Source organism: Rhipicephalus microplus, chromosome 1 (genome assembly GCF_043290135.1).
Source record: "Rhipicephalus microplus isolate Deutch F79 chromosome 1, USDA_Rmic, whole genome shotgun sequence".
NCBI lineage: Eukaryota > Metazoa > Arthropoda > Arachnida > Ixodida > Ixodidae > Rhipicephalus > Rhipicephalus microplus.
The window spans coordinates 188,560,673-188,579,536 of NC_134700.1; the positions used below are offsets into that span (position 1 = coordinate 188,560,673).

At 42.5% G+C, this 18,864-nt stretch overlaps 1 protein-coding gene across 1 annotated transcript; it reads right to left on the bottom strand.

Annotated features, from left to right (window-relative positions):
* Positions 1-290: 290 nt before the first annotated feature.
* Positions 291-18,432, bottom strand: LOC119178273 (uncharacterized). The gene is made up of 5 exons (XM_037429468.2): positions 18,276-18,432; positions 13,443-13,591; positions 11,258-11,325; positions 8,872-8,958; positions 291-584 (listed from the first exon to the last, which is right to left on the bottom strand). Exons 1-5 carry the CDS (start codon positions 18,390-18,392, stop codon positions 454-456), a joined length of 552 nt encoding a protein of 183 aa, XP_037285365.2. The 5' UTR covers positions 18,393-18,432; the 3' UTR covers positions 291-453.
* Positions 18,433-18,864: the final 432 nt, after the last annotated feature.

The window sequence follows — 18,864 nt, forward strand, 5'->3', positions numbered from 1 at the left end:
ACCTGGGTTCTTAAACGTGCACCCAAATCTGAGCACACGGGCCTACACCATTTCCACTCCCATCGGAAATGTAGCCGCCAAAGCCGGGATTTGATCCCGCGACCTGCGGGTCAGCAGCCGAGTACCTTAGCCACTAGACCACCGTGGTAGGACGGCTGCAAAGCATACGCTTGATTTAGGTTGGCGTCATGCATTTATGTCGACCCTGGAAACACGGTGAATATATTATAAAAACGATGCCAGACAGCACGCGGCTTCGATTAGTCGTCGAACCAACATATTTCACACGATTGGTTTTCACCTAGTTTAAAGTTTATTGGGAAAACGTCGATCTTCATTACATTATAGAAATATGCTTTGAAACACGAGGTACAAAAGCATGAGTTATAGTGCGTTTTCGTCTTCGTAGTTTGACGCTGGTGTTTTGAAAATGTGATGTCTTCATACGCCTAGTTACAAACCAACTGGATTGCACGTTTTTTCGTCGTAGGATATTGTAGCATTTTCACAGTTCTTTTCAAGTTGTTGTTTACAAATGGCTGGAACATTATCAGCGTTCTTCTCCTTTGTCCACAGTACACACTCTGAAAAGAAATAAACAAAGAACAGCTTCAGTGAGTCCTGAGTTCAAGTCATATAAAAAGGTCATATATAGTAAAATATCCGCAAAACTAGAAATGCTTGACGTTTTGAACTTTGTTACTGTAGTAAACCTGATGGTGACGGAATAGACTTCAACTATTTTCGAAAAATTTGGCAGTAGCTACAAATTATGTCATTGATTCAGAATTAGGGTAGAACACTCGTAGAAGCAGTATATTGGGCTTGTGCTAAAAGTCGGGAACACACGAAAATGTGAATGCGGTCATAACTAGAAGGACCACACAGAACAGCCCGTGGGCAATTATGACACCCAAGTGTGTACCTTTTGCTCTAGCGCGATTTCTCACAACACGAGCAAGGTACGTGGTGCAACTGCCAGGCGAGTGTCAAAGAGCGATATTTTAGTATGCAAGCGAAGCTTGGGTTCAAGCGACTTCCTCGTGTTGGGTTAAAATAAATACGATAATTCTATTCTATTGGAAACATGCCGAATGTAATGGTAGTAGCAACAGTGTGTTGCCCGAGTCAATCGTGGAAGCCACAAGTAACTTGACTATTCTGTTTACAAACGTCGACCCCACCCTGTGAATAAGAGCACTTTGAGAAAGATAAAGAAGGCGTTTGCGTAGCCTCTATCATGGCTTTGGCATTGGCGTAGAGGGTTAACCCCCCCCCCCCCACACACACACTCTTCGTGAACCCAGAGGTTGGGGTTTCTACTCCCCGCAAAAGATTATTTTTGTTTACATTGTTTCTTTGCCCTCTGGTCATGTTTATATTGCTGACGTATTTCTATAACGGAAATACGCCATGAAATGGTAGGCGGACCACTGCGAAAAACTCGCGGTGGCCTAGATCGAATATGCCAGGGGTATACATAGCATGAGCTACAGAAGAACGAACACAGATCGACAGACGCACCAATGAACCACGCATTGATGGATGGACGGGTGAATGACAGTACTAGCGAGCGAGTGATCTCACGCAAGCGAAGCGCTAGCACATTAGTGACACGTCCCTCCAGGAGCTTCCAGGCCCTCGGTGCACCAACTATGCGCCATGCGACGTCACGGGTCTTCATGCTTGCGACCGTAAGCCACGTGAAATGATTACTTCTCGACAAGAGTAGGATACGCTAAAAAAAGCAAGCAAACAAAAGCGTACATTTCTTCGTTTGTTATTAGCTTTAAGTTGATGTAATTCAGGCTAGGACGTGTAAGTGAACCTGAGCTGGGCTCAGTAGGACAATGTTCCATACCTGATTTGCTCTTATTGCCCAACCGAAAAAGTTATTAGTTGCTCGATGTCTTTTCAGGTTACGGCAATGCGAGTATACCATGCGAACTTGCTATGTGCACTGTACAAGATATAGTACTCGATGTATTCGATGTGCACTTGATATCCTACCTATCCATGAAATTCGATACAGACTCCAGCCGATATTACGTAGTAGCATCCATGACAGCTCTCGTACAAACACTGCTGACCACGTCAATTCCAACTCACGCTTGCGATAGCTTCCATAACAGTTACGTGCACACCTTCAACGACTTTTCTTGTTCTCGCCGTTAAGCTTGGTATAAAGTTCAAATCAATAACTTCGCCTCACGCATTGTATGCTCTACGAAAGCACGTGTACGTTGAGAGAGAGATGAAGCGATCTGGCAATCTATGTCGCACGAAAAGCCTTTGCGATAACATCGCCTTGTGTTTGAGTTCTGCTATCAATGGCTCCTAAAGCAGGAAGGTAAACTACGGTGCTCTTTCGGCGAGTGAACGATCGTGATTGGGGACGGGGGATGGGCTGCATTGCTCGAACAGCAGAAGCAACCTTTTCGCACCGGGACGCTTTGCCGAGCGCTTTCTCGGCATACATCAGGACATGGCTCCAAAATGTGCTCTGTCCCCCCTCTCTCATTATGGGTTGAAACATCAGACAGGACGTTAACAGTTTTGTTACCGGGATGAGTAGTATTCGCCGTGGTCTTATTTATTTGACGTTAAACAAGATATGCTGCAAAAGTACTTGCTGCTGCATGTACTTCGTAACACATTCGGTTACCACACTTATTCCTTGGTCCTAGTAGCGTCACGGTAATTTTTAAATAGCAAAGCTGTCATATTTCCACGTAATTTCTGAGTATCATTTCAAAACACTTCAGATAAGTTAGCTCCTCTACTCTGTAAAGTGTGTACGGGTTTCAAAAGAAATCGTATTCATAAAAAAAGAGAGAGAAGAAAAGTGACAGAATATACACAGGAGGGAAGAGAGGAAAAAGTAAAAAGAAAGGAAGCTATAGGAGAAAATCGGAACAAAAATATTGAGATAAGTTAAAGAGACATCAAAAGATAAAAAAGACAGAGAAAGAAGCACTTAAAAAGATACAAATTGACCGAAAGGAAGAGAAAAAGAAATATTAGGATATGCAAAGAAAATAGGCACGTAAAGATTGAAAAGTAAAAAAAAAGACATTAAAAGGGAGGAAAAAAGATACAGAGCATGATAAAAAGGAAAAGAGGAAAAAAACAGATAAATAATGAAAATAAAGGCACAAAACGTTAGATTGACACATAAAACACAGAGAGAGAAAGAAAAAGAAAGAAACAGAGACAGAGACAGAAGCATAGCAAGAGAGCATGAAAGAGAACAAAGGAAAGTAAAAATAGGCACACAGAAAAAGAAAGAAACATACACAAGACAGAGATACAAGCAGAGAGAATCGAAGCGGCAGTTTCCTACTCTTCTATAACCGGATTGTAGATACGACAAATACTACGTTGTCAAGGCATATTAGGGAAACATTTGTGAAACGCAGTAAGCCGTGCATGCTGTTACCAATGTTCTTCAGCCAGTCGGCACTTCGCAGCTAGCTTTGGGACCTAATAACTAAATTCACTTTTAACCTGACTTATTAGAATTTGCGATTCCTAAAAATTTTAGAGCAAGTATTTACGCACTTTTTAGTTGCTAGATATTTTTCCTGGCATCAGCAAAACTACGAGGAGACGCTGAGCAGACAACGTAGCACTAGTGAACACATCATAGGAGGTTTTTTGCCTTGTCTAATGGCTGAGTATTGCTCTAGCTTGCACAGCGCGAATCGAAAATACCAAAAAAAGAGACTACTTCTAACAGGCAATCAAAAACACGACAGGAAAGAGAAGATGGGGTCTTGCGAATAAAGAAAATCCGTAAACAGGGGTTGTGTCGAGCCGACGTTTTCACAAGCGCACTTTTCTTAAAGCAGAACTGTTTTATTTAGCGCTACCCTGTCTCAGCTAGTACCCTCTCCTCCATCTTAACTAAGAAGGGGTGAAAGCAACATTGCATATACGGGAGGCGGAGAGCGTGGGTTGGTTGCGCTTCGACGAGTTGTATGGGTGAAAAGGGATCAGGTTTTCCGTGAATGGAAAGAAAATAATCAAGTGGTGGAGAGGTAAGAATGTATGCGTGTTGCTGAATCCTGGTTTTCAGAAGTTAGCGATGGTATATTGCAAACTCCTAGACAGAAAGATTAACTCGCATTGATTTTCTTTTGTATGTACGAGAGCAAATACATTCAAGGGTACTTTTAGAAAAGTTTATACTTGTTAGCTCGAGTGTGGTGAATTCGTGAATAAGGTAGGACTTTGTATGTTTTTTTTTGTTTCTTGCAGACCGGAAGATTGACTGACGTATTTACATACGTCAGTTCGAGATCGCTGAAGTTGGGTTCTGTTGCGTTGAATTGCGGAACCACGGCTTTCGGTCATTTCTTTGCCATGTTCGCACGATGACCGTTTATTCTAACAATCAAACGCTCTCCTGTTTCGCCTATGTACCGTTTAAGGAAATGTTAAAATTCAGTTACGTAGATAACGTTAACACTAGAGCAGGTAAAACTAAATTTTATACGATGTACGTAATTACTCCCGGTGCTTTTAACTCTCAGGTCATGTGGAAGGTATTTGAAATCAAAAGTCTTCCATTTTAGACGGGAGCAAGGTGTTACTTGGGAAGTAGAATGCGGGATTACTTTTGCTTAGACTAGCATGTCTTCAGAATTTTTCTTGAGGTGATACATCACCTTTGGTACTTGGGGAAACGCTTTTTTAAGGCACTCGTTGCTTGCCAGTATTGGGTAATGTTTACGAAGGATAATGTTTATGTTTGGGAGTGCATCTGAGTATTTGGTTTAAATGCTGGCAGCTGGTTGGGTTCAGCTTCGGGAGTCATTTTAGCTGGAGTTGTTTTCCTATCAAGCCTACACGCTTCGTTGAAGGACCTTGTTTAGAACATCTCTCTGAAGCTGAACTTCAGTTGAGCTTCATTAGTTGAACTTCTCTCTCTGAAGGAAACAACTCGTTGAACGAAGTTCAACTAATGTTTCCTTCAGAGAGAGAGAATAAAGATGAAAGAAAGGCAACAGGTTAAGCATGACTAAGCCTGGTAGGCTACCTTGCACTGAAGAGAGGGTAAGGGGAATAAAAGTCCGAAGGAGAGTGAGAAAGAAGGAGAGAAATGTCACTCATGCCATCGACAAAACGGCGGCTATGTGCTTAACATCACAGATGGTGAGTCACATCCGTGTCTTCATCAATCGAGCACATTCGTTGCATTAACTTGTATGCGTGGCTCCATGCACCCAAAATCTTTCTGATGGAGAAGCCATGATGGTTCCACTTGCGTTCTCAAGCAGCAGACTTCTGAAGGCTTGCGAGAACTGGAGTCATGGTGTCAAGCAGTTGCAACACGCTTCGAGTTGTCGGTGTCTGCATCTCACTCAGCAGCACGCGCATAGCGCTGACTATAGGGTGCTGACCATGCCTTAAGTTGTCCTTCGTCCGTCAAGCTATGAGGTACTGATGAAGTGTCCCTCCCTGTCGAAGTCTGATTCCTCTCATCAGGCGTATGCATCTTTAAGAGTTCGGGCCAAGCGTCACCTGCATTGCTGGTAGAGGCATCATTTTCCTTTAAAACGGCTGCGTTCTGACTGGGTGATAAGGATGAAGCGTCAGCTCCACTGCTAGCAGAAGCGCCTTTGTTCTTGGAACCTACAGCGCTTGGCCAGAGTGGGGGAGGTGGAGGTGATTTTGGATGTTCTTCACGAAGCGACAAGATTTTGGTGGCTTTGGTGCAGCGGCGGCGACGGGACCGTCATCGAGTAATGGATGCAGCTGCTTCGCGGTGTGAGGTGTCATCTCTGGCCCTTTTCTTCAGTATTGTTAGCTCCTTTCGAATAAAAGGGCCGTCCTTCGAAGAGACATTATGTGGCCCATTGCAATTTGAGCACTTCAAAGTCGTTGTCTGGCACGTGTCTTTGTTGTGGTGCCCAGTGCATCGGGAACAGACGGTAGAGTTCGTGCACACACCACTTACGTGACCTAACTTCATGCACTTCCAGCACTGAAGGGGTTTCCGTATAAAAGGGCGAACTGCGTGCCGGAAGTGACCCACTTTTACGTGTGATGGAAGTGATTCGCCCTTAAATGTAATTCTTACACATCGTGATGTCCCGATACAACATATACTTGTAATAATGGCATCATTCGCAGCCGGCCTAATCAAGACTGTTAGGTCCAAGTTGGTAATGGCTTCGGCAACATCGTATATCACCCCAGTGCTCACTTCTTTTCCCAGCGGTATATGAGAGCAGACTTTCATTCCATTACTGAGCTCCGGTACTTCATGCAATCTGTCAAGCACAGTCACATGATTGACGTCAATCGCTAGGATTTTCTTGCGGCTATTCACTCTTACTCCCTTCACTTCATTCGGCACCAGTTCCTCTAGCTGTGCAGACACTGCTTGTCGGTTAAGGTGCCTCATGTTGTCACTAGCGAGAACTGGCATAAAAATGATGGTTAATACCTCGGTATTCCGCGAAGATCGCATGGTGGGCTCACTCGAATTGGGTGACGTGCTCAAAAAGTCTCTTTCCCTTGTGGTTTCCTACGAGCTTTAAGTTGTCGTCCCTTGATTCATCACTGCTGACGTAGTAGGGTTCAGTGTCATCACTGTCAGTGCCGCTCTCGGAGCTGTAGCGCTTCCTGGAAGCAACACCCGAGGTCATTTCGGTGTCCGGTAGTCTTCCGTAGGGCTCTACCTCAATCGCACACCAGCAGGAGACCGCGCTTGACAGGCAAATGGAAAATTATTCACAAAAAAACCATGGAACTCAAACACTCGTCATTCTGCCACACCGGCTCTTCGTCGTCGTCTCCTTCAGGTTGCTCAAATGGTCAACCTATTCACCGTCGTCAATACAGATCCCTCTTATACGTATCACTTGTCCGATGAAAATTCTTTGTTTGCAGCGTCAAGGGTGGTGACTAGTGTAATCTAGGTATTGTTGGCTGTCTTTCGGTTTTCCCTGAGGCACCATCTTTAATTTTCTTGCTTCAATAGGTATTGTCGTGTCTAGGAAGGTGATTATTTGTTGGGAAAATTGTGCATGGTATATTTACACTAGAGTGAGACTTGTCCCAGTGATCAACCAATGCACTAAGTGTGCTCATGCCATGTTCCCATATAATAAACATGCCGTTTATGTAGAAGAGTAGGTAGAAGGCTTTACTATAGATGATTTTAAAAGTTCTGATTTTAAGTATCTTATAAAAATGTTGGCGCATGTTGGCGCAACAAGGGTTTCCATGCTGCTGCGGAAAACTTTTAGGCAGTAGGACGAATCAAATTCGAAATATCTAAGCGTCAGGACAAAATTAAGTAACGACAGGTAAACTTCAGCATTATCAGCCTGCTTTTTTTATGAGTGGCGTTGACGCCGTCTCAATGCCTTTAGTCATATGTGTATTCTTGTGCAAAGCGCGTACATGTAGTGTCACCAGAATTGTCTGATCTGGAATTGTTAGCGTTTATTTATTGGAATCTATTATTCAGAGGAAATGAGATATGTCCTGAACAAAATACGGAACGGTTTACGATGAGTAGTCCGAAGAGTACTAGCAGTACTCACCACAGGTTAACTGAAACAGAAAAATAACAGAATAAAAAACGCCAGGCCTTCGCGAAAGGCACAGCACAATCACAGCGAAAGCAAGAAGTGCGGATTTTCAGAACTTTTTCTATACACTCTGGGTAATTACTACAAGCACACTTGCTTGACGCCCACTATGGCATTAATAATAAAACTTTTTGGGTAGCATGCCGGCATTGGCGATGCTATTTTTCGTCATTCTTCCGAGAAGTGTAGTAGCCGCTAAACACTTGCAAGGAATTTTGTGGCAATTGTTCATGCAGTGGCTGACGACGATGAGGAATTATGGCTGATGAGGGCATGCGCCACAGTTAATAGGTGAGCAAGAACAAGCTTTTTGTAATGAGTTGGAGCTTTGGACGACCCACTCGTTGCGCTATTCGTATTGTGCGATGACTGGCTGTTATTTCGCTCTCTTAAAACTCTTTATAAGCCGTATTAACGCAATTGATTTCGCGGCATCAAGCCTGCCTAAGAAAAGTTCGCCAACAAGTCCGTGCACCGGCGTGGCTCAGTCAATAAAGAAAAAAAAACCGGCGTGGCTCAGTGGTAGAATGCTGGGCTGGCACCAGCGGACCCGGGTTCGAGCCACACTGTGATTGGTGCTAGTCTTTTTTTTTTAATTTTGTGGGGTGTGGTTATGGACACCGGCGGTGGCGACGGACAACTGCACGTGACCCGAGTTGTGAGCAGCTTTCGCTTTAAAATGGGCAGACTACAAACAAACAAGCCTAACACTACAGTATGGGGATGGCGATGACAGCTTCGAAAGGAAACTGAAGTTTGAGATGCAAACGATTGGTTTCAACACGGGTTTGTTTCTGGAGCTTGGATATAGGTACCGTGTCTCAGACCGCTTGTGGTTTAACTCGCACCTGTATTTGGTCAATGTAGAAAAAACCCCGCATATCACCTATAGTTAATTCCTAGCAATGACCAAGAAGTCATTTAAAAACAACCCTTATCACCTAACTAAGGCACAAACACAACCTAGAAGCAATAGATATAGTCTTCATAATCGTCCTGTTTCGCAGTTTTCAAGCCTTGCGTGGTTAATTGCGCATTTCCAGTTAAGGGTATAATACAGCTGCGATCTTGTCCTTCAGTAAAGCACCACGTGCGCAACCGACTCGCAATTTGCATTCGTATCACAATATCAGCAGGTTCATGGCCATGACACTGGTGATAAGTGCTACTAGTGAGACCTGGTGAGTTTGTGCATCTGCCCTCAATCGACTACCATCATTACATGTTACTCAAAATGCTGAGCGTGTTAAATTATTCATCTTACCTGGTTTGCCATATATGGGAAGTTCCATGAGAATGCAGTCCTTATAGTCTGAGAAGACGAAGTGGGCTTGCGACACATGGCTATAATCTGCGTGGTATGAAATAAAAAATTGCTGAATGCATGAAAACGTGGTAGAGTGTTCACTTCCCCAAGAGAGCACGCGGAATTCGGTTGTTTCTTATAGATGTCTTTATTAGCTTCAATTAGTGTCTACAAAGCGCAAGAGAAGCTAAGGCAGTACATGAACACAGTTAACGTGGCCAGAGAACCCACTTTGGTTGAAAAAGAGCAGGCGAAAAATTATTTGTCTAAACTGAAAATCGCGCACCTAAATATTTTTGTTTTATATCTGCAAGCATGTTTTGCTTTTGCGCATGACATGTGAGCTCACAACAGACCGAGACATGAGATAAGAGAAACAAGCGAGCGTGGCTCTATACACCCCGTCTTCATTAGTTTGACCCACATATTTCTGCTTTCGAAACCACGAAGATAAATTCTCTTAGAAAATCAAAGTATGCAAACGCGCGCGCGCGCGTGTGTGTGTGTGTGTGTGTGTGTGTGTGTGTGTGTGTGTGTGTGTGTGTGTGTGTGTGTGTGTGTGTGTGTGTGTGTGTGTGTGTGTGTGTGTGTGTGTGTGTGTGTGTGTGTGTGTGTGTGTGCGCGTGTTGCATGAAGCCAGAAGAGACATAGAGCAGTAGGAGCGCGAGACATGACAATGCTCTTTCATAGGTATCTTCATCGATTTGTATTAATGAATTGTAACAATAATAAAGTTCAAATATTTTTTGTAGCTCTGAATGCTGAAATTTCGGCAGATCCCACGTACCTGGGAATCGACGTTACGCGAAGCATCAGGAGGGAAGGTGACCGTGTTGCAATGTTTTTACTAAGTGACACGTCATTATATGATGCTAATATATGTACAAATGTTGTACGCGCGGACATATGTTGAAGAGTTGCAGATGTTTAGATAACCAGTCGCTTGCACTTGCGTAACAATGCCAACTGGAACATGCGTATTAGCAACACCAGAAGCTTATATGAGGCGCTGATGCTCGCAAGGATGCTGACCCTGGACACTGCTACATAAACCAACTTGAGCGCATGGCGACTAATCACAATTGACATTAACTAGACGGGATGGCTGTATTCAAAGAGTACATATGTACTGTTTATAAATTGGATAGGCAGCACTGCAACCACTATTGACGTTTCACGAAGATTGGCGTCTAAAGACTTTGAAAAGAAGTTCCGAGACATGGCGTAGCTCTGTGGCAAGATGCTTCACTGCTATGCAGAATGCTTAGGTTCGATTCCAGCTGGCACTCTGGCATTTATTCTTTGCATTCGTAGGGTCGGCGCTACCGATGTCGGGTATTTCTTAACACTTCGTGCTTCAAAATTGCCCTTGTGTGTTCTCGTCGTTCCTGGGTATACATACTAAGTGTCAATTACCTGTGGCACTAACCCACATACCAGCGGCACATACCCGCCCGTGGGTACCTGCCATTATCTGGCGGGAAGGGTTTGACGACGTACGCAACGGGATTGTGACACCCATGTCTTGACAAGTGCGTCATAAACCATCTTAACCTCCCATGCTAATTTTGGTTCACGCCAAGTTAAGGGGTTGCCCGCGAGAGCACCCGAAACTTAAGCGGATAGATAGATAGATAGATAGATAGATAGATAGATAGATAGATAGATAGATAGATAGATAGATAGATAGATAGATAGATAGATAGATAGATAGATAGATAGATAGATAGATAGATAGATAGATAGATAGATAGATAGATAGATAGATAGATAGATAGATAGATAGACTGAAAGTCACAGAAGTTCGCTAAAAATGCTTCGCATTTAAAAGTTCTCTTGAGTTTCACACGCCAGAAAAGATCTGCACCTTCCATATATCAAACTCCAATGCATAAACAACTCGGTTACTACTGCTACATTATGTATTGATTTCAGTGAAAAAATTAAGGTGAATGGCATATCAAGCTTGCTAGTTTTCTTTATGGTAAAAAAGGAATCGATAAACAGTGATGCATCAAACAAATACGCGAAAAAAAGATGAAGCAAAGACCTTGACATTGCAACAGAAAATTCAATGGCAATCTACTAGACTTGCGTGCTTGTGCCATCTGCAATATCTCCTGCTCTACTTAGCAGGTGTTATTGTTATGTTGGTACAGCATAGTTATCGGAGGCGTCGTTTTACTATAGTGGCAACAAATCAGCCGAATATTGCTGGTAACTTGAGCAGCGTTTAGCGTGACGCTTTCTCTCTTTTGTTTTTTTTTTGCGTCGCGAAGTAATATTTATTACTCTCATTCAAAAGGTATTTCTATGTGAGAATAATTATGAAGTCAGTAATTACCATCATCGACAGTGAACTCTGTTATGTCAATTGTGGGGCCAGGCTTGATGTGGTAGGTTATAGTGCCGCTGTAAACGAGATAATAAATATTTACTCTCTCGCACAAATGCAGTGTCTAGAAGGAACCACGACATGCTATATACACGTAGACTCAATGTTGAGGACTTGTCAATAATATGGCTTGCTATGTCATGCCTGATTACCACATGCATTTGTTGTTTGAATAAAAGATGTCGCACATATAAAAAAACACGCCTCTTAAGTTCGAAATTTCCGTGCATCTTTACGCATACAGCACCGCGAGGCATGGTTCACAAGACTTCAAACATATCAACACAGTGATGATATTGTTACGTGAAGTATTGACCCCGATTGGATGAAATCATGATCACCACATTTCGATGTCGTGTCCCTCCATTAAACATTTACTGGTACAGGGCTGGTCTGACGATATCACTCCTCTGCCAATTCTGTGGAGAACTGGAAAATATCGCAGATTACTTTTTGTCCTGCGCAAGATATTCTCGTAAAATAACTCGACTTCTAATGATTCGTTTTACAAAAATAGGCTTGGCCTTATCGGAGGAAAATGTTTTAAGCTTTGGTGCCTCAGGTTTGGGATACTACCACAAGGATGCCTTTGATGACGCGTGTAATTTCATCATATCTACTCAACGAGTACCATTTTAATCTGGTATTTAAAATTCTTCGTCATTTCGTTAACTGAAAACTTAAGTTTTCAAAATTATTCCCGTCAGGTTATACGGCAGTCTGGAATACAGGCTCAAAATCATATTACTTGTAGTTAAATTGAATATTTTACGTATTACTGCCATATCATATCTTTATTTTTGGTTTTAAATGTCATAGCTTACCTAAAATAACATTTAACACTCTCTACATTGCATTCTTGGCCTATCCTCCAAAGTTGGTACGTGCCATGTATCTATGGAAGCAAAGCAAAGCGAACGGTTCCAGTGCGATGTGTGCAGTGATAACCGAACCTGCGTTAATGTAGTAAATACTTGCTGTAATAATATAAAAAAGCACTCTTGCAAAGCCATCTTGCCATCCTTATACTAATTAAACAAAATTACGAATAGTGAACATTCGATGAAGGTTATGTCAAAATAAGAACATCAATCAACACAACCTTTATAGTGTGTGATAGCGAAAAGCGATAGTTAAAACATGCTCATAGCACACACGAAAAAACACTGAAAATGCTTCCTGTTACATCCCCGCTGCGAATATTTTTCTAAATAAGAGAAGCGGATCAATTCAAAGGCTACCGCAACATAGTCTCCGAGTTTTGTTTCTTTTTATTTGCACTTGAGAGTGTTTTCATATTAATAAAGAGAGCCCACCTAACGTGGCTTCCCGGAAGCGCATATTCTGATAACGTGAAATGGGGTCTATCAGGACTGTTTCTTACACAAGCATTTGTTCCATGATCTAGCGAATACTCAAAGCCAGCCAACAAGAAATAGTAATATATTTGAGTACATACTCAATCGTGACTTCTTTAGCTCACATGCCAGTCGTATCTTTTTTCGTGTTAACCCACAACTTGCAGGAGCTATATGTCCTACGCTATTTCAAGAACAAACCACATGCTGCGCATGGATAATTCGCATGAACCACTTGCGATCAAAGCAAAGGGGCAACCTGTCCGCAGCCCAGCAGGACTTGAATTTTGACTGGACTGGATGCTGATGCTAGGAGCAGGTGCTGCTTGTTGTTAGCATCCCCCCCCCTTCCCCCAACGATGTCCTTGATGGCATACAAGCACGTTCACCGAGGGTCGCTGCTGCCGCAGTTATGAACATTCAGTTCTTGTACTTGGAGGCATCCGACTGCCATAGTTTAACTACTGGTTGGACAAATCAAGCCCGTGACAACCTCAATACAGTATTTTTTTCACTATGTGAGCAATCCAATTATCATCTCCAGGCTTTCAGCTCTAGGTAGCCTAAATTTCTAGGCTGCATCTAATCATCTGCAAACTGCTTCTCATGTTTACAGTCCTTGTTCACGTGATACACATCTGGGTCATGTTGAAATTGTAACAGGCAGTCAGAGAGCCTTGTATCGCACATACAATGGTTCAATTGTTGTCGCTTGTTTAACACAGAGAGCGCAACCCCAGCCCTGGGAAATAGCTGTCTGTAAAAAGGCCACTTACTTAACCTTATTTCGGCCCTTGATGGAAGAGGTATATTCAAATCTTGGTGGTTGTTTACTGAATTTTGTTCGATATGTAATCATGCAGTCAAGATCACCACTGTCATCAGTGTCCGCCATGGCAACTGCATACGGAAAAGCAGCCAAAGCCTGTAATATAGAAAACAACAACATAGTGATAACACTCAAGTCCGCATATGCTTAGTATATGCAAAGCAATCATAAGGAATCGCCAACAAAAAAAATATCAAGGATATATCACCATGTTGGAATGCACAAAGCTCTATTTCTACATGATTTTGCCGAACCTAGTAGGCTGCACACTGCGCTATCAAGATAAATCGCGTAGGTGTACCGTCTCAGCGCGCGCATATGCAACCAAAAAGGGCGGGGGGGAGGCAGGGGGGTGTGAGTGCAGTTGGCGGAGCGTGCTTCTTGGTGTACCTTGCATTACCACATCTGCTCGAAGTGGCCTGAACCACTTAGGCAACCGTCAAAATTGGGAATAGTGGCACCATTACTCAATCGTGAATGCACAATCTGAAGGGTTCCGAATTCTTAGGGAGGATTCGTTCAATGCGATTGTCAGTGATAGCCTTCCCGGATCTTTGCGTATTTCGTGTAGGAGCTCGAACTATATAAAAAAAGGCGAGGAGCCACTTGACGCGTTGGCTCACTTTGGTTAGCGATTGCTCCAGTGCTGTGGGGCTACCGATCACCGCCGTTGAGGGTGTAGTACTGGTCTATAAATCTTTGTAAGAAATGTTCATGAACTAAGGTCAGAAAACAAAGATTTGTTGCAAATTGTAGGTATCACTACGGGAGTTACATTAAATACTGTATGAGCGCTTGGTTTTCGGGAGACCTTGTCAGTTGTGCCCACCTTCAGTGCAAGCGACTCATTCGGAGCCTGCTTAACTTCCATGGATTTGTACAAACAACTCGCTCAATTCTCGTTATGCGGCTTCAAGTACGTCGTTCATGGTATAGCATAACTGCGCGCGCCAGTTAATGGAGAGTAGCATTGTAACCTGTGGTTTGTTGATTATGTTTAGTCGATGATTAATAAAAGAAACAAGTTACAACTGTGACGTTTTTTTTTTTCAAAAAATAAAAGCCAAGTGCAAAAACCGAAACTAGTCTAAATATAACGGGAGCGTAAAGCTTGCCTAAATACCTTGAGCGTATGAAACATTTCGAATCGCAATGGGACGATTCCCGATAGTCAAGTGCACTCAAAAAGCAACTTCATAATGAAACATAAACTACACGCTGCTCTTGTTTTCTTCAAAGTGAGACACATTCATTGAACTGGCACTGCGTCCACGATACTGACCAATACTACCAACATGCTTTCACGCGAATGATTTCATTTAAATCGTACTTGCTTTGACATTGTTTACGTTCCACAATTCGTTATCCTACATAGCGCAAGTTGAAACTTACGGAAGGCCATGATTCTGTAGTGCAAAACTCAAATACGAAGAGTAATTGGCCAATTTTGCTACTTTTTTGTGCCTCTTAATGTTTCTTCTCGTGTTTAGCGCTGAAGAATCACGTCGAAGAAGAACGGCCATTTGGGCTAGTTGGTTTGAATTCATGGTAATAAGGGCTGCAGCGCGAGCACGAAGGTGCTAGAAGAAACAGACGAAAGGCGAGGCAAAGAAAGCAAAGAGTAAAGCAGCGCTCGTGTTGCCCTCTTTGCTTTCTTTGCCTCCCCTTTCGTCTGTTTCTTCTAGCAACTTCGTGTTCGCGCTGCAGCCCTTACTACCAAGAATCACGTCCTCTTTTCGCAGCAAAATGAGGTATTTTAAATAAATGACCAACTAAATGAAAATGTTGGCTACAAGTTTATTGCTTGAAGACCTATTCCTTGAGCAAACTCAGAAGAAGAAGAGCTGGTGCAGTTTTCAAGGCCTTCAGCACATTCTAAGAAGAGGAAAACAGTTTTGGCAGTCTAGAACAGTGCGCCCTTGAAGGACAACTGGCCGTTTATATCTAATGACCACCACTACTCCCTTTCAATAAAGCACGGCACCAATAGAATCACATTAATGTTGTTTATTTTGTTGCAGAATATTGATTTATCGTAGATTGGAATCGCTTTAGATTTATTTTAAGAGCTAATTAGTGCGCATATTTAATGGTAAAATTCATTAGTACCAAACATAAAATTTATTTGTTAATACCGAAAATTTTGGGCTATGTAGATCAAGGCCAAATAAAAATTTGAGGTTTCCAGGCGAGAGACACATGCCGGCAAACAGTTGTTTTGGCAGGCCCGACCATATTGTCACTGGCAATTAGCAAAAAAAGGGCGTTTTTCTCAGTTTCAGTTAAAGTGAATTTGGATGCTTTCGAAAAAAAGAAGGCCACCACTCATAATCTCTGAATTGATCAAACAAAGCAGAAGAGCAGGTTCGAAAATAATATGCGTAAAACTAAAGTTATGTGTAACAGTCTCGAAAGAGAACAGCGATTTGCGACAGGTTATGAGACCCAAGTAATAAAGGAGTACGTTTATTTAAGGCAGGCAGTAACCACAATGCCAAACCACTAGAAAAATATAATGATTTAAATAAGGATGTAGTGGAGCACATTCAGCCAGCATTATCATATCACGCATGGTAGCTCACCATTATTCTTAAAGAGAAATGTATATTTGACAGCTGAATTGTACTGATACTTGCCTACAAAGCAAGAAACATTGAAGCTTAAAAAAAGGATTCAACATAAATTGAGAATGATGATGTGAGCGATGAAAAATAAAGGTAATAAAACAATGAAAGACAGGAGGAGAGACGAGGGGGTCAGCGAAAAAACGAGTGTTAAAGATATCATAGTTGAAATCAAGAAGAAAAAAATGAGCACGGGCTGGGCTCACAGCGTGTAGGTAAGATAACTGCTGGTCATATAGGGCAACCGACTGGATTCAAAAAGAAGGTAAATGCTTCAGAGAGATATAGAAAATCAGGTGGGCAGATGAGATGAATATGTTTGCAGGTATGACGTGGCAGCAGAAAGCACAGCACTTGGTTCATTGGCGGAACATTGGAGAGATCTTTGCCCTGCAATGAGCGTAGTCAGGCTGATAATGATGAAGATGACACTTAAACTCATGCCAACCATTTCATACAGTAATATAATAATTTCTATGCATTCATGTGTAACCGTAATGCTCACACTTTTCCACATCACAAAAAGGCGCAATTAGTTTAATTCTTTAGATGCTAGCAGTCGAGAAACATACCTTGTGCGTAAAAATGCCGATTTTGCGTCCGCATTACGTGATTACTGCGTCCTACAACTCATGACAGGGGCCGTTTCTTTTTATCCTGCAAGCTGTCTAATTATTCTGTACAAAGATTCTATGCTAAGTACTGTTGAAACCTGTAGTATACAATTATATGGAGTGGTTTTAATTATCGGATAGATAAGAAAACATTACCGGGTATTTGAGAACGCGCTTCAGCAACGTCTAAATAATAAGTCTATATGCTAAGTTTATAAGGACTATATTATAGTTTTTACGAGCAGAGGCGAGAAAGCACCGTGCTCATGTGTGCACCTTCTTGTCAATCTCTTCTAAATGTTTAACCGCGAAAGGATGAGCAGCAACAAGTTCTTGCTGAAACCATATCCCCTGAGTCTAGTTAAGGGCTATAAAAAAAAATAAGAGATCAGGATTGGTAGTTACAGTATACGTTAGAACGCGGATATATCGAACTGTCAAACAACCAGAATGAATTACTCATATCAAACAATTGAATATGCAACGTACATGAAATTATATCTACCTTGCAGATTTCATTGGACAGCTTGGGTTAGAGAAACTGTCCCAAAATAATGTAAGAACCATGCCTACCCAGCATCTTTCTTATTTTTTTTTACGTCGTACGCTAATATAAATACGAGATTGCATGAAGCAAAGGGTTTGATGCGACAAAAAATGGTGTCAATGTAAATAGCGCCTCCATTTTTTTTATACACAACTCTGCGTGCTTAACGGGGGCCGGAAACGTCTGGTTTACCTTCAGCCTAATTTTTGCCTTGTTTATTGGCCTGCTTCTTGGCATGCTTTGTGAGACGCCGTACACCGCAGTGACATGAGGCTTCCTTGCCGCGAATGTGGCTGTATTCATTCTCGCTGGTTTTTGTGGCAAACAGCAGATTCTTTCGTTTCATGGTATCTGCCGCATTACCAAAACGAGCGGAGAATCGTACGGTGACCCTGCCTGACGGACCAGTGGTGCCGCGACGGGGAATCGTGAAGGCAGAAAAGCACGTCAAGGTGAGCGCTAGTTTCGCACAGCATCCTCTTAAGCTCACCGCTCTGTCGCCCAAATACATGCGGAAAAGGCCTCGTTCATGGCGAAATGCCAAAACTTTTTGATTATAACTTCTAGGGTAACTTGTTTATGGTTGAGTTAGGACCTAGGTTTGCTGTCCGGGGGAGGCAATACGCGTGCCGAACTGTGACATTGTGTACTTATTGGTTTGTGGCAGCACAGTGAGGCATGCTGACCATTAAATCTGAGACAGGTGGTGCTCGTCTGCCTCTTTCTGCTGTCCTTTCTTGATGTTCTATATATTTCGTCTGAAGCCACATGTTTCACCCATATGTAAGGAAAAGCCAACTTCTCGCGGCATTTATCGCTGCCCGTTGTTCGATTTAGTTCAATATGAAGAATAGTTCGTTTCGATATAGTTCGTTGTGCTTCAGAATAGTTCAGTATGAAGAACATTTCAGTTTTCCTAAGTTTGCTATAGTCAGGTTCGGCTGTGTCGCATTTAGCGGGTCTTTGCATCGAATAGTTGGAAAGCATTTGCCTACCTTAAAGGCATCAACGACATCTGGCTGGGACTGAGGATTCGCTGCATGGCATGAGAGTGGTAGGAGAAACTGTAACGCCAACATTGGGATGAACATGGCCAGTACTATCACCGCCATGTAGCGTCCAAAAGAGAGCAGATGTGCGGTTCGTCCCTGAGCCTGAGCATATTTTTAAAGAGGTGAAAGCGACAAAAAGCAATTCCAAACTACGTGTAGAAAAAGAGAAGGAGGGTTCATCGCACACTCGACATTTCAATTACTATTTCAACTTTTGTCTACTTCACTTGATGTAGAATTGTCTGTCTACAAAAGCACACAGCTATTATGAGATTTTTTCACCGACCTGTCTCCCCACCTCGCCACACAGGTTGACGTATTCACTACTTTCTCTGCTGGGCTTCCTTACTCCGACAGCATGGCGTCGCATAAGTCAGGACAACGACTGTGGAATTTCGCTACTGTTTTAATACATCAGATGTTCTGTCTCGATTTGTTATTAATATTAAGAGAGAGATTTACTTTGGCAATTTACAACCTATTATCTCCGTGTGCACCAAACAGTTTCATCCAAAGCATATATTGCTGCTTG